Consider the following 15,049-nt stretch of genomic DNA (forward strand, 5'->3'; position numbering starts at 1 on the left):
TATCACAGTATATGTAATTTTATCTGATATCAATATACAGATGGGTGACAAAAGAAAGGAAAAACAAACAGAAGGTGTTGGGCCACCAGAAGAGCTTTAGTGCTCCTTGGCATGGATTGTTAGTCTCTGAACCCTGTTAGACGGATTAACAGGATTGTTACTTTATTTGTTACTTGTAATGCATTTAATGGGAGTTATTCATTTTTCTTAAAAGGTTTTTTGCATCATTGCACGCCTTCCCAATATCCAGACCGATGCATATCATGCATGACAGATGTAACATGACAAAAAATACAAAAACGATAAACTGATGTAACAAGACGAAACAGACGAGAGGGATCTTATTCGAAGTTTCTATCAGCCAATAGAAATAGTAATAGAGTACATCACTTTCACTTGGGAAGTTTATGTTAAAAGAAGCGGAACCAGTACTTTTACCTGTTTCTGACACAAGTATCTGTATTTGTATTTGAGTAAAGAATGTATCTGCTGGATTTGAACCAGGGAGATTGTGATTACGTGGCATACATAAGTTTTTTTTTTTATCATTTTGTAGTTTAGCAAACCAATAAGAGAAAAGACACTTTTTAAATACATATCATATTTATTCAGAAAATTATCTGAAAACTCAATCTCTAATCATCATGACGTGACCTCTGATCTCTATCATAGTTACTGCAACATTAATGTCTTGCTACACTTGAATCAAAAGTTTCGATTGAATGGGTGATAAATAGAGAACAATGATGAACAGATAACAATCAGCTGTTTTTGGTATGACATTCACAAGTGATATCTATTGCAAGCACCTAAATACCTGTTTTAACTGAAACACTCAATAAAGTGCATCTTCTGTCCACATAGGCCCAAACTGCCTCCTCGATGAGGAGGATATTGCACACTTCATTATGTTACCACTCTCAGTACAAGGCTACCCGATCCCTTCAACAGATTTCCTCAAAAGGCAAATTATCAAGGCTTTCTAAAGAGAAACAGAAAGCTCACAAAAACTACACTTACATGTGACTTAAGTGTCATCGAAATAGTAAACTGCCCATACTTTTGCTACATAACAGATTCTCCTACACTACAACCTTCAAAAATATACAACATTGGAGATGAAGCTCACAAACTACGGACATTTATAGCAAGATGATTAATACTACAAAAACTGAAGTGTTGATATTGTGGCTCTGGAAGCTCATTGAACCTGTTTGAACATGATGCTGTTTATAAATAAATCCTGGATTTTTATATTTAATAAAAGGAAACCGAGATATTGTAGTTCGAGGAAGCATCAAATCTTAGACGGTATGGTAGTCAGACGTTGTTTTGGCACTCAGAGGGGAAGAATAAATACTCCTGCATGCAGATTATCTAATGATAAATGGTTATCACTTGTCAAAAGCAGAAAATGGAGGAGGCCAACATCCTTAATATCTAACCTCAATTAAAGGTTGGCATTCGGGTGCCACACGGACCCCGCAGATTTAGCCCTTGAGCAGGATTGCAGTTGATCTTGATACTGTAGCATTATGGTTGGTTGATAGGGAGGGAGATAATCTGACTGGTGGATTCATGGCTTCCTGGTGATCACTGAGGACAGGAAAGTGGCTGATTCAGTCACACTGTCCTCCACCAGATTCAATCTTCCTGGCTGCAGGACCAAGTTCCACCTTGCACACCCTCTGGGCGAACTTCAGTGAGCACAATGTCTCTCCCACATTACTCTCCAGCGCAGACACCTTTAGTAGAAAAGTTAAAACTCATAAAAGCATCAAAAACATACATATTGTAAAGATATATATATGTGTGTGTGTGTGTGTGTGTGTACATAAATAAGGAGTAACAATCTCACCTGCACCACCATGACAGTCTTGCTCCCTTTGCCCAGGGAGTCTTGTAATAAGTATGTAAGGCGAGAGTTCCTGAAAGGTATATGAGTCTGCCGAGCTCTCAGTGCCTGAATCACGTCCCCCAGTGCCAGCAGAGAGCGGTTGATATTCTGGGCCTCTTTCAGCCTCTCTCCCTCAGCACCAGACTTCCATACCCTCTCTGAGCCAGCCAGGTCCACCAGGTTCAACTTGCCTGAGGACAGGAAAGATAATTCAGGGTAATGGTGAAGCAATGAAGACAGTCATCTCTGGATCTCTGAGTGAATCCCGAGCAGAAGCTTCCCTTTTGTACTTTTTCCACTCTGCTCTCTTTCTCCATCTCCTGCTTAAAGACTGCAGATATTCACAACGACATCCCTTGGGAAGTATTGTTTTTGATTTAACATTATGACTAGACAGCACTCAGCTTTAATAAAACAGAGATCCAGTGACAGGGAATCCCAAATCTGGTTCAAATTCATTGTAGGTATTAATAAGCAGCCTTTCCCCTGTAGTAGGAGAAATGTTTGTGAGACTGACCGGTGGTTTTGGAGCCGGTGGCGAGGTCAGTGCCCTGAACGGTGATACAGAGCAGAGCGTGGGAGCGGGAGCTGTGCTGGTTCATCTGAGTGCCGAAGGTGATCCTGTTCCTTCGGGCTGTGGCTAAAATCTTGACAAAAACAAGATTAGTTAGCATGAATGAAAATGATTTATTTTTAAAGAGGATTATGGATTGTTTAATTAAAATACACTGTGTCACCTTCTTGATGTGCTGAAAGCTCTTAACTTCGATGACCCTGAGGCCCGGCACATGCAGCTGTCCTGTTCCGTCCGGGTTGATCTTTATGTCCAGTTTCTCTCCATCCTTACTCAGCAGGTCTCTGAGAAACAAAATACAACACCAACAGTAACACAGTCAACATCTAGTATCTGTAAATTAGGTCTATCTGAAGAAAAGTGCAGCGTTCTGTACCTTAGCACCTCATTGTAGATCTCCACAGAGCTCACAGTGACATTGTAAGACCACATGTCCTTCCTCTCCTCAATCTCACTGAAAAGATGCTTGAGGGCTCGCTGGTTGATGCCTGGATTCTCCACACTGCCCTGAAAATCAAAGGATACTTAGCCTGCAGCCTACGTTATGGATTAACACCCTATGGCTACATTAATGCCGTTAAACTAGTGAGTATACCTCCATGGTGTAAGTTTTTCCAGAACCAGTCTGGCCATAGGCAAATATGCAGACTTGGTAGCCATCAATGCAGGACGTCACAAGGGGTTCAATCTCCTGAAAGACCTGATGAAACCAGACAAAGGGTTAGCATTCTTGTTATAATTACATTACCCACACATGCTGTCCAATGTAATACCTCTTCTTGTGTGGCCTGTGGTTGGAAGACCTTGTCCAGTTCAAAGAGGCGACCCTTTCCTTTGTTCAGCACATTGAGTGAGGATTCGTTGTTGGCGTCCGTGGTCACCACCACAGACTGGCCCTCCTCATGCTGGTCCTCCTTCAGCACGGGCTTCACACGGCACAGCACACGGATGTTGCCTAAAAACAGGGCGCCCCCAGTTAATGACACAGATTTTATTTTCCGCAGTGACTTTTTTTTGTATTTCTCTGCATACCTTTAAGCTCCACCAGCTGCTCATGGTACTTTCTGCGCAGCGCAACCTCCTTCCTATATTTCTCCAGAAGATCTTTGTTGGCTTCAGACATCTCACTGATAGCTGCTGTAATCTGCCAAAGGCAAAAAAAACATAACACTCCTTTACTGGGATCTGTCCTTCCCCTAGATACAGCGGACAAGATTCATACAGGAATCATGACACACACATACATACCTGTTTTTTTGCATCATTGATAGCCGATCCATAAAAGTCTGAGAAATTTCGAACCTGGCTCCTCAGACTGGTGTAGTCTGTCTTCATAGAGCGTAAAGTTGGAGGGAGTGCTGTCAGGCGCTTCTGCAAGCCTGACAAAAGAAAAAAAACATGTAGAATCACGCTCCAATACAGTTTTGTTTCAATACATTTATTTAATGGAAAAATTTGACATTTTGGTAAATATGCATATTTGCTTTCTTGATGAGTTAGATGAGAAGATTGATGTCACTCCCATAAATATAACACAGGGTTGTGTGCAAGACTATTTTCTGGACAGGCGCTGTGACTTCCTTGAGTCTCCTGTGATTGCCTGTCAACCTCATAATGATAACAAGGAAGTCCAGGAAGTCACTGCACTCGTCCATGAAAAGTAGAATGTGCTGTTTTTACACTTCAGTTCCAGTGTGGAGCTCTCCAACAATGTAAGATGATCTATTGGCAGAAATAGAATATTATATTTATAGTTATGTTTTTATTGGTGTATAATCACCTAAATATAAGAATTGTTATGGGTTTTTTTTACCATAGAATGAGCTGTTTATATCTACAGACGGCACAGGTTGCCTTCTATGGAGTCCGCCATGTTGAACTACCATGTTTCTACAGTAGCCCACAACGGACAAACCTGGCTGTAGATAGGGCCTTTTGCGGCCACCGTACTTTTTCCTGCATACTACACTGTCCGTTCTCATTCCCAGCTGTCAAATACAGACACCAGCAGTGTTCAGTTAGTTGCAATCTGCAACTTCACGGCTGGACGCCACTAAAGCCTACACACTGGTCCTTTAACGAACGAAATAGAACATGTTAATTTGTGTGATTTAGACAAGTTAGTAGTTGGATTATCTTACCTTTGGACAGAGCCACACTAGTCGTATCCCCCTGTTTCTAGTCTTTATGCTAAGCTAAGCTAATCAGCTTCACCAAGATCTCATTCTTGGGGGGTTGAATTATTTGGTGTAACTCACTGAAGAATTGGTCCTGCAGGTTCTGAAAGTGCTCGGCTGAGCAGTTGGCAGCAGCCTTCACAGCTTCTTCCTTCCTCTCCTCCAAGTGGCCAATCTCTTTCAACAGCTCCTCTCTCAGTTTACTGATTTCTCTCTCATACGCTGCAATCTGTGAAAGGTTCAGCACAGCAATTTGTCAATCTGTCAGCTCGACTGGTCCAATGTGTGCAAGTTCAGCTCTGTAATGAGTACATCTGTCAATTAAATTGATCCAAGTTGTGAATTTCCAGCAGCAAAGTGGAAACTTCCTCCTTCTGCGTTTGATTTTTCCTCCTTTGATCATCTGTTCTCTAAACACAGTGTGGTTCATTTACCCCTCTGGACTTTGTCAATTCTGTCCCTTTCATTTTTTTTTTACACTTGACAGCATCACAAGGAGCATCTGGGATTTGTTTCCTTGCCTCTTAGTGGCCAGCAGCCAACCAAAATAATTTCTGTACTGATGGTAAATTAGTTTTTATTATGGAGCATTATTTTCAAAAGCCTAAATCACGGTTCATCTTAAAATTTATATCCAGCTTGTCGCTGACATGTTCAAAAACTGCTGTATAAACTGTGTTATACTGCATGTTGAAATGTACTTGTGTGATGTGTGTATTAGTGTGACAGATATGACAGATAAGAATTCACGCCAAACTAGTTTAGCGTTTGTTACCTTGTGCTGCAGATTACAGCTGTATTCATCAGACTTCCTGATGTGTTCCTCCAGCTGTTTGCACCGCTCATTCTGACTGGACAGCTTTTCGGACAGCAGTTCATTCCTCTGTCTGGCTTTAGTCAGATGCTTTAATGTGGCAGGTGATTCCACTTCCACAGTCTGGGTGACGTACTGAGAGAGAAAACACATTTGATTAGGGTCATCTATTCTAATAACATAAAAAATAAAGAAGTAATGTGTGTTTTCTTGAAATTATGTTCACTATTCCTTCTTAGTAACAACCACTTCCAGTTAACAAATCACACTCTCCGATGTGGACGGAGCTGTTTTATAATTTAACAGCTCAAAGCTACTCTATTTCACGCTATTGCAATAGCCCTTTCAGATAAGACTTACCTTCACCACAGGCTCCTTGCCTCTCTCTCTGTCCAGCTCCAGCTGCAGCTCCCTCACTCGGTCCTCCCGTTTCCTCAGCTCTTCTCCTCTCCTCCACTCGCTTTGTTCGCTCTGTCGCTCCAGGTGTGACAGCTGCTCAGCACGCTGCTGTAAGGACATCTCCAGCTGCTGCACTCTGCTGCGAAGGTTTTCATTCTCCTAACAAAGCATATAAAACAAAGTCAATTACAAGTATTTGTGTTTGATGGTACCAGTGGCTACCAACATAGCACCTCGGGGAGCTCTCAGCTGTCTCACCTTGATGAGCATGGTGCTGGACTGGGAGGGGATGGTTGACAGCTGCTGCAAGAGACCTTGAGTAACGCTCAGATTCTGTTTCAGACTCTCGTTCTCTGCTGAAAGACACAGAACCCGCTTCTCTGAATCTGTGGCACCCTGAGGAAATGAAACATGAGGTTCAGCATAACAATGAGAGATGCATCAAAACCAATATTCTTTGCTATGACAATTCCTCACATATATATCCTTGTAGATGTGTGTTTGTTCATCATGGATTTATAAATAAGGTGTTATACAATGGCATTTTTACAGCATGGTATTTCATTCAGTCGGTGTGGGAATACACTGTGGCAGCTTTGCTGATGGTGAGGAAAGTGACAAAGACTTAAAATGATTAAAATTCAATAGTTCGCAGCGCTTACGGTGGCTGTTCTGAGTCTGGACAGCTCCTCCTCGCGCTCCTCTATGCCACTCTTGAGCTCATCGATCTGTGCGTGGAAAAGAAAACAGTTAAAAGTTGCTAACACAGGTATGAATACAAACACGTCCAACTCCCTATTTCATTCTCTTAGTAGCACAATGTGAATATATATATTGTTATGTTTTTTTGGTATTTTACAAGACAGTAGAGAGAGATAGGAAAAGGGGAGAGAGGGGATGACAAATCAAATCTATAAAACTGGAACCCGGACCGCTGCGGTAAGGACTCAGCTCACTTCATACACGGTCAGGTGAGCTATCAGGGCACCCCTTCTAATTTTACTTTCACCTTTTTTAACTAGGAAGTCTCTTGAGATTCATCATCTCTTTTGCAATAGAGGCCTTGCCAAAATGGCAGTGTGGGGTAGATTACACAGATTCACATAAAACATTTACAACATTCAGATAGATGCACGATAATATAGGACCTGAGAGACATCCTACATTTATGAAGATATGCATGTACAGTAATTGTGTGTCTCCACCGGTTATTAATAAACACCCTCTCCTCCCCAATACATATGGACATAAAATAATAACGTTTAATATAAGTCCTTAAATTAAAATTGATACAGCATTTATGATTTAACTAATGCAGCATTATACCTGCTGTTGAAAGGCCTGTATGCGAGAGTGCCTGTCTTTTTCCTTCTGCTCCAGCTGTGAGTGCAGCAGACGGAGTTCTCCTCTCAGCTTACTCCTCTCACCCTGCAGACCGTACAGAGACTCCACCAGCCTGTGAACCCCAGCTTGTGTCCCTGCATCACTGCTGGACTCACCTTGGAGATACAAATAGGCAAATCTTAATCATATTCTGTCATTTTTAGACCCATATTCATATTAGGCCCCTTCCCAGATATAGCACTAGCTAATATCCTGAACTCACTCTGACCTGTTTCATATTTATTTCCACAGTATGCCTCAATGCTTGTGTGTGTGTGTGTGTGTGTGTGTGTGTGTGTGTGTGTGTGTGTGTGTGTGTGTGTGTGTGTGTAATATTAATGAACATTAAGTAAGCACTTTTGCACACCATGTAGGCAGTATGCATTGTTAACATTTTCCACTCTCAAGTCTCCAGGGCAACTTCACAGACCTATATGGAATTCCTTCAGCTTGTCACGTGCAGCCAGGATCGAGTGCAGAAAAAAGATTCACATGTATGTGCCATGCAACAACCTGCTAAAACCTCGTCTATCATTCATCAAGAACCTGAGCAGCATGCCCGACAGCATTTTAATCGCTTTCTTCCTCCTCCTCAATGATTTATCAGGCTCTGTCACCTCTGATTTCCATTGCAGGCCCTTATTCTAATTCTATCAACACGCCACGTCAGGTTTGCTGTGTCACAATGGTGCAGGGAGAGGTGGTGGTGCCAGGAAGACAAAAAAAAATGAGAGGCTACAGCTGTGCATCAAGGGTGTTGAAGGAAACGTGCTCGCAAAAAACGTGAAAAGTCTATGAGCTGTCCTGGTCTGCAGAGGCACTAAGATAGCTTTATACATTTTAAAACAGCAGCTTGAAATGATGCAAGAGAACTTATTCCCTCCGACTGAAAAACAGACGATAGAGCTTTTTTAAAAATTAAGATTTCTTCTTGATGAAAGGCAGCTGAATGGAGCAACAGCCGTTCATTCAAATTAAATCCCGTATATAAGATCACAACACAGCCAAGTGGTGGTCCTCAGGCACAGCATCACTTCTCCACTTAGTCCTGCACGTTGCATTACAGTAAACAAACAAACCAAACAGCCTTGTAACACTGGGACATGGACTCTGGGCTATTTTTAGTCAAACACAAGTACACGTGGCACCTTGCATGTGCCAGACTTTGTCAGTGCATTTGCAGGGAATAAAACAGCACTCACAGTCATGTTTTATTCATGACAGAGAGCCGCAGAGTCACTATCCAAGTACCAAAGACCCTCACCACGTAGTCATTTATCTTGGTTCTGTGACTAATGAGAGTCGGTGCGCATGAGGTCCTCTGCTCAAATAGGCCTACAAACTGAGATTCATATAAAAATGGGTCTGGGTATCACGTTATCATACGCACTGACATATTTCTCTAAGGACTGTGTCAGTCAGCCTAAGGACAGGAATGGGATCTGTGTACAGCTTCACAGAGTCATGCACTTGTTAACAAACTGTACATGTGTACAGAAAAGTGAGGCAGTGCAGTTAGTTCATCCACCTTTTATGCTCTGAGGCCAAAGAACCATCTGGTCAAATCTGAAAGACAGCAGATACCGACATCTAAAGCTTTGAGGTCAGTGGCAGCTGTGAAGTTTTAGTCTGGCCAACTTGACTTCCACCAACACCCACATAAATCTAATCAGTCTGCTCCTTTGCTGATGGCTGTATTCTTCTATTAGAAAAACACTGAAGTGAACTACGTAAGACACGGCCTTAAGAATTGATGACTTCTAACAAATTAGAAAAAATATCACTTCTTCTACTCCCTTTGAATGAGCTTTCCTTCTCAAATCCTGTTTTTATACAGTATTGGAAAATTACTAGATTTCCACAATTGTAAATGAGAGAAAATGTTGTCATCTATATTACATAACCCAATAAATATAATCCCTATTATGTGAAATTGGCTTCCTTGATTCATTGTCCTTTTAATCAATCTTCCTCCATCCATCAGATGATCTCATCTAATCTGAAGTCTCAAATCGATTTAAATATCACCTTTAGTCCCCTGTGCCATTTTCTGCTTCTCCTTTCAGACCATCTACTCTGTGAGATAATTAAAAAAGCTAAGTGACCTCGACTTCTCTATTTTTCATCATCCTCACACCCACCGCATGGAAATGTAAACCCACCCCCTCATGCACCTTCATTTTACCCTCCCCCATCCCTTATTTCCTCTGCTGCTCTTCCCTTTCTCTCTCACCCTCACTCAGTGGACTGGGGGTCTGTTGCTGGCTGATGGCCTCCTCCAAGCCGCTGATGATGCTGTTCTTGTCCCTGAGGCGCTGGCGGTAGGATGCTCGCAGGGCCTTCATCTGGCGCCGGTGCTGGACGCGGTGCCTCTTCAGCTGGACCCGGTACTGGTCGGCCTGCTGCTGCAGCTGCTGGAAGTGGGAGTACTGCTCCAGAAAACTCAGCAAGTGGGACATCACCGCCACCAGGGGAGACTCTGACAGCTGGGCAGAACAGAAGCACATATACAGACAAGCTTTAATGGCACCACAGAAGCTCCTATTTGGGGTACTGCTCATCTGCGTTCCTGCATCACGTGAGCAGCTCAGTCAAGGTGATGACACAGTTTTGCCACCTTTGCTGTTGTCTCCAGCTGAACTTGTGAGGACCTCCTCTTCTCAGCCTCCTGCTTGAAGGACAAAAAGGCAGCCAGAGGAGTGCATGCTGGGATGTCGGGGCCTTCTTTCTCATCTTCATCACTCAGAGACAATTCGTCACTGTCACTGCTACTGCCTGGATGACAACACATCACATGAACAATAATGAGTAGTGGAATCTAGGCACTAATGAATTAATTAGTATAAACCATACATATCATAAATGTTGTATCATTATTCTGTATCATACAACAGCCTGTATGTTGGACTATAAATATTCTGAAAAGCTGATATTCTGAAATTCTTAGCACTCACTTGAGTCACTGAGCAGAGCACAAGCCTTTTTTCCCATTTTGGAGGTGTGGCCATCTCTCCTTCTGCTCCCTGTTCCCATGGAAACAGGTCCTGGCTCCTGAGCACAGCAACATACATGAGGGTCAGACAGTAATACACATACAGAATAGGTACACATTACATACATAGGAGCTCACAGAAAAATGCAGAACAATGACACAACCAATTTCTACATCCTTTATGACATAGACTTTTTGCACTAGCAGGTGGTTGGTGACGAACGCATGCTCTCTGCATAAAAAATGTTTTCCTGACAGAGGACCCCCGAGGCTGGACATGATGAGGCTAGACATACGTCTGAGGAAGTTCCACACGCCCCCTCCAAGGCTTCCTCCTCCTTCTTAAAGACAGTGTAGAAGATGTAGACTAAAAGGGAGTAGAAGGCATACATCTCCACGCCGTCCAAGAGTCCCTGTAAATGACAGATTAACTCAATAATCATATACACCTTGATCACAGTGCAGAAAAAGCAGGGATTGTAGTTCTTACCCTGATATTATATATTAACACACAATTATACTGATTATCATAGGATGCATGATGATGCTGGTCTCAGCTTCTCCAGAGACTCAACATTTCTTGCGTTATTAACCATCACCCCATCCCATCATGCATAATGCTTTATCTTCTTTACCTTATCACATATCTCCTCCTCTTTGGCGATGACAATCAGACATTCCAGTCCTTTGAATTCCCCTTTCACACTCCATCGGTGCTCTCAATGACAAATCTTCCCATGTTCAGAGCTGTAACAGCATCCCAGTGCTTTGTGCAGCTCCTGTGTGACTCCCTCTCTGCCGTTCTCTCTCCACCCCTTTCTCTTCCTTCTCCTCCTCCTCCTCCTCTTCTCCACTTTGCTCCATCTACAGGCTGCATCGGTGGTGAGCATGCTCAGTGCAGTTTCCTGAGCCGCTGCAGTGGTGGAGTGACAGATACAGCATGGAGAACTGATGGAGCTGGTGGGGCTAGTTTATGCTGATAACAGGGGCCGTATGAGATGTGTTAGGTTTGAGGTGCTCATAAAGATCGGAAACTGCAGCATAATGCTCTTTCAAATACTGATGTGTTTGCAATGACTATGAGTGGAACAACAGTGACAGGTGATACAACCATTAAACATGAGCCAAGAGATCTTTGAAATGCAATGTAACGTAACATAACGGGGGGGACTTTTTGATAATGATTTTGCACAATTTATTTAAGTTAAGTTGACTTCCCTTAGTGAATATTAACATTGTTTCAACAAATAGCAATTAAATAAAAGAACAAATAGACAACATTTTACATTTTTAAAAACACATTTCCAAAGAAAGACATGAACTGACTGATGAATCATTACAAAAAACACAGTTATCATGATCATTTTGGCAGCTTAAACTCACAAACGTCCACAGAATTACTGAATACCTTGAATATGTCCGTGGTCACCTGTACCCTGAGGTCTGACAAAGGCATTGTCCCACAGACAGACACTGAGCTGCAGATGCTTGTACATATACTGCAGCAAAACTGCTGATGCAGCTGCACACAACTCTGAAATCCTTAGAGAATCTGCTGTGTCCACTTCAAATCTCTGTAAAGAATATTAATAACTCACATAGACAACACTATGGACAAACCTTATTCGTGACAGTGAGTTAAAGAGATGAGGTCATTTCTGCTACCATTACAGCCACTAAAAACCAAGGGGGTAATAAGTGCATTGATACGGTTCAAATGGGCGAGATAAGAGCATTGCAGATATTTAAACAGTGATACTGCTGAGGCTGCAGAACAAATAGTACCCAGACTCTGAGGCAGCTGGGTGTTTTTTGGAGTGTACAACACTAAAACTGTTCACAGAGAGATGTGTGGAGGATGTAAATGACCTGGGAGTGAGTGCAGCCTGCTAGACGTTCTTGGAAATGTACAATAAATGTTCGTGGAAATTACAATACCCACATGCTGCCTACATCATTGTTAAATTTTAAAAATAGCTCAATAGATGTCACCCAGGCAATGCCAGTATATAAAAGGCTTATTGTTACACCACAGTGAATCCACCATGAGCTATCAGTTGTAAACTGTGTTCACATACTCTCATGCAAAAGAGTTTGCTCTCTGGTATTGTTATTTTGTTTAATCCTGTGCTTTTTATTCAAATTAAGTTCATATGAAGTTCAGTCAAGGTCTTGGTTTAGCAGCTACTGTAAATTCCTGTAAGACATTAATGCAAGGACGGGATTATTTCTGAAATACTCCCACCTTCCGTTTGACTTCCCATCCCCAGGCAGACAATTTGACTTTTTTCACTTTTAAACAGAGATAGAAATCAGTTATTCATTTTTCATTTTTCCATGTATCTCAGCCTAATTGTTTTGCTCAATAATTTCTTGTATTCTTTCCTCAAACACCCATATGTAAAGGCATGTTGTACTTTAATGCATGTGGAGTCCAATTTAGACACTAGTGCTGCAACTAACAATTGTATTATTTGTTTAAACCCTTCATTATTTTTTTGATTAAATAATTTAAATGTAACCTTTAATCTATATTATTTATTATTTACCAGAACCCAAGGTGACGTCCCCAAACTGCTCATTGTCAGTCTTAACCCCAAGGATATTAAATTCATAATGACACAACAAAGAGAAAAACAATAAATCCTCACATTTAGCTGGAACCAGCTACTCTGGGGCACCATAATTAATATTTGCTCAATGAATCCATTATAAAAATTGTTGCCATTTTATTTGCTGTTGATTGACTAATCAATTAATCAACTTATCATGTCAGCATTACTGGATGGAAGTTAAATGTTAAACATTGTATATGTTCTTATGTATATAATGGTTCTATTACCTTTAATAATAATAATAATGTAATAATAATTGTGTCAGTTCTGTTACACTATGAGCTCACTGAGGCAAACATTTGGTGTTCTAATGGCAATAAAGTTAACTCATCTTTCTCAAAAAATGTCCTAAAATGCTTTTAAGTTAGGCACATTATTTTTTGCATAGGTCCAGTTTTTAGTGCTAGTGTGTTTTTCTAAATGCCTATGTTACATTGGTCGGACACATCCAACAGAAATTTCCTGAGGGCCTGAGTGGAGGCCCAACAGCCAACAGACATGGAGCCTTTTAAAAGCCACTTCATGAGTCCCTCAGTTGCAGCCGGAGAAATGAGTGGAGCCAAAGTGTTTGTTCTGACCCTCGGAGCCACAAGCAACGGGAGGCTGAGAGTCACACCGCCAAAGGCACCTAAAGCATTACCAGCAAACAGACACACCGTCAGGCAGCAGGACAGGGAAGACAGGCCCAGGCAGCGTGTCATCATTGCGAGAGCATCTGTAGAGAGCCAGTCACACAGCCCCAACAGCAGACAAGAGCCACACAGGAGAATATGTGCTGTGTTGCGGTCTTCACTGAGCCACAGGAAGTCAAAGGAGACCAACGCTGGAGCCAGAACCTCGCTGGCCCACTCTGCTTCTCTCTGGATGGAGGTGAGGTACGAGCTTGATGGATGAAAGATGCAAAGTGCTGCAGAAACTCCTAGCAGGAAGAGGCCCACTGAAGGGGCCCTATGATTCTGCAGGGAGATAATGAATGAATGAATGTAGAGGCAGTAGCAAAATTACACAGTGAGACATTTTATATATGGATTTATTGCTTATCTAATTTCTAACTAAAATTGAGGGGAATTTCAGGGTGTTTAGAATACACACTTTTACACACTATTACAAATAAAATTAACAGCGAAATACCCAATAAATAAGGAAAAAACCTCAAACCAAACAGTGATGACAGCAACAAAGTCATCAATTACCTTTTAATTAATTTTCCTTGATTAATAAATAAGTGGTTCACTCAAAAAAATACATATTGCAACAACTTGTTTTGCCCAAACAACAAGTCAATATCCAATGATAAACAATTTATTAAAATTAAGAAACAAGAAAAGGCATAAATTACTTAAATGTGAGTAGGAGGAACCAGATAATGTTTGTTTTCGTGCTTGAAAAACTGACTACTCAAAAAGATACTCAAAATAGTTTGTTATAGTTGATCATTGTGTCTGTATATCAAATAATGGATTAGTCAACTTGTGTTTACAGCTCTAAAAGTTAGTCAGTTATCACTTCGCCCATCTTTATTGGCAGCACACTGTCTGAAAGATACCCACCTTAAAAAGTCTGTAAGAAGAGTACAGTGCAGTGGCGGACAGGATGATGTTGGAACAGGTTACTATCCACTCTGTTACACAGGACGCCATTGATCCTAACGACGACTGGCTCTGCTGTAAACATCCACGATGTTGCCAACGCAACCGTTACTACGGCAACAGACACAACTGGTACAAATGAATGTGTTTTCTATTCATTACTACAACTGCAGCATTGATCTAAATGTAGGGTAGTATTTTATGAAGTCAATGTTCAGCCTTACACAGAGCACACAGATCCAAACTTATAGCAGCAACACTTGCGTGTTTGTTTTGACACGTGACTGGCCCGGATATGGACAGTGCGCATGCTCTAAAGGCGGCTTTCTGTGCTGCTCGTAAACTCTAGCATCAGGCTGAAGGCGCAGGCTGTGTACCCATTCACAGTATGGTTAATGTTTCCTGAATGACTTGACTATTAATTTGTGCTGTTTTATCATCATTTACTTGCTTTTGTACGAGACTGTGTTCGACAAATAAACTTGATATTGAAATAAAAAATACGTCACTAAAAATAGTTAGTGCTAAATGATTCGAAATGCGGGTAAAGTGAATTAAAGGTAATGTTATAAATTCAGATATACCAGTACGGTTTGTAGAAAACAATAA

At 41.5% G+C, this 15,049-nt stretch overlaps 2 protein-coding genes across 3 annotated transcripts; both read right to left on the reverse strand.

Annotated features, from left to right (window-relative positions):
• Positions 1-584: 584 nt before the first annotated feature.
• si:ch211-257p13.3 (kinesin-like protein KIFC3) lies at positions 585-11,194 on the reverse strand. Of its 2 annotated transcripts, XM_051407431.1 has the most exons (20): positions 10,872-11,192; positions 10,533-10,649; positions 10,199-10,295; positions 9,862-10,019; positions 9,478-9,730; positions 7,188-7,360; positions 6,524-6,589; positions 6,120-6,257; positions 5,823-6,020; positions 5,424-5,597; positions 4,730-4,877; positions 3,720-3,850; positions 3,504-3,615; positions 3,245-3,426; positions 3,067-3,171; positions 2,848-2,978; positions 2,635-2,755; positions 2,415-2,544; positions 1,859-2,088; positions 585-1,745 (listed from the first exon to the last, which is right to left on the reverse strand). In XM_051407431.1, the coding sequence occupies exons 2-20, from the start codon at positions 10,626-10,628 to the stop codon at positions 1,620-1,622; spliced, it is 2,769 nt and encodes a 922-aa protein (XP_051263391.1). In that variant the 5' UTR covers positions 10,629-10,649; positions 10,872-11,192; the 3' UTR covers positions 585-1,619. The 2 variants fall into 2 exon arrangements, with proteins under 2 accessions (XP_051263391.1, XP_051263392.1); XM_051407432.1 differs by lacking the exons at positions 3,245-3,426; positions 3,504-3,615 and having other exon boundaries at positions 10,872-11,194.
• A 213-nt stretch (positions 11,195-11,407) lies between these two features.
• Positions 11,408-14,719, reverse strand: LOC127367526 (uncharacterized). Its single transcript, XM_051407436.1, has 2 exons — positions 14,402-14,719; positions 11,408-13,807 (listed from the first exon to the last, which is right to left on the reverse strand). The coding sequence occupies exons 1-2, from the start codon at positions 14,489-14,491 to the stop codon at positions 13,268-13,270; spliced, it is 630 nt and encodes a 209-aa protein (XP_051263396.1). The 5' UTR covers positions 14,492-14,719; the 3' UTR covers positions 11,408-13,267.
• Between the last annotated feature and the right edge of the window lie 330 nt (positions 14,720-15,049).

The sequence above is a fragment of the Dicentrarchus labrax genome, unplaced genomic scaffold (assembly GCF_905237075.1).
Source record: "Dicentrarchus labrax unplaced genomic scaffold, dlabrax2021, whole genome shotgun sequence".
Classification (NCBI taxonomy): Eukaryota; Metazoa; Chordata; class Actinopteri; family Moronidae; genus Dicentrarchus; species Dicentrarchus labrax.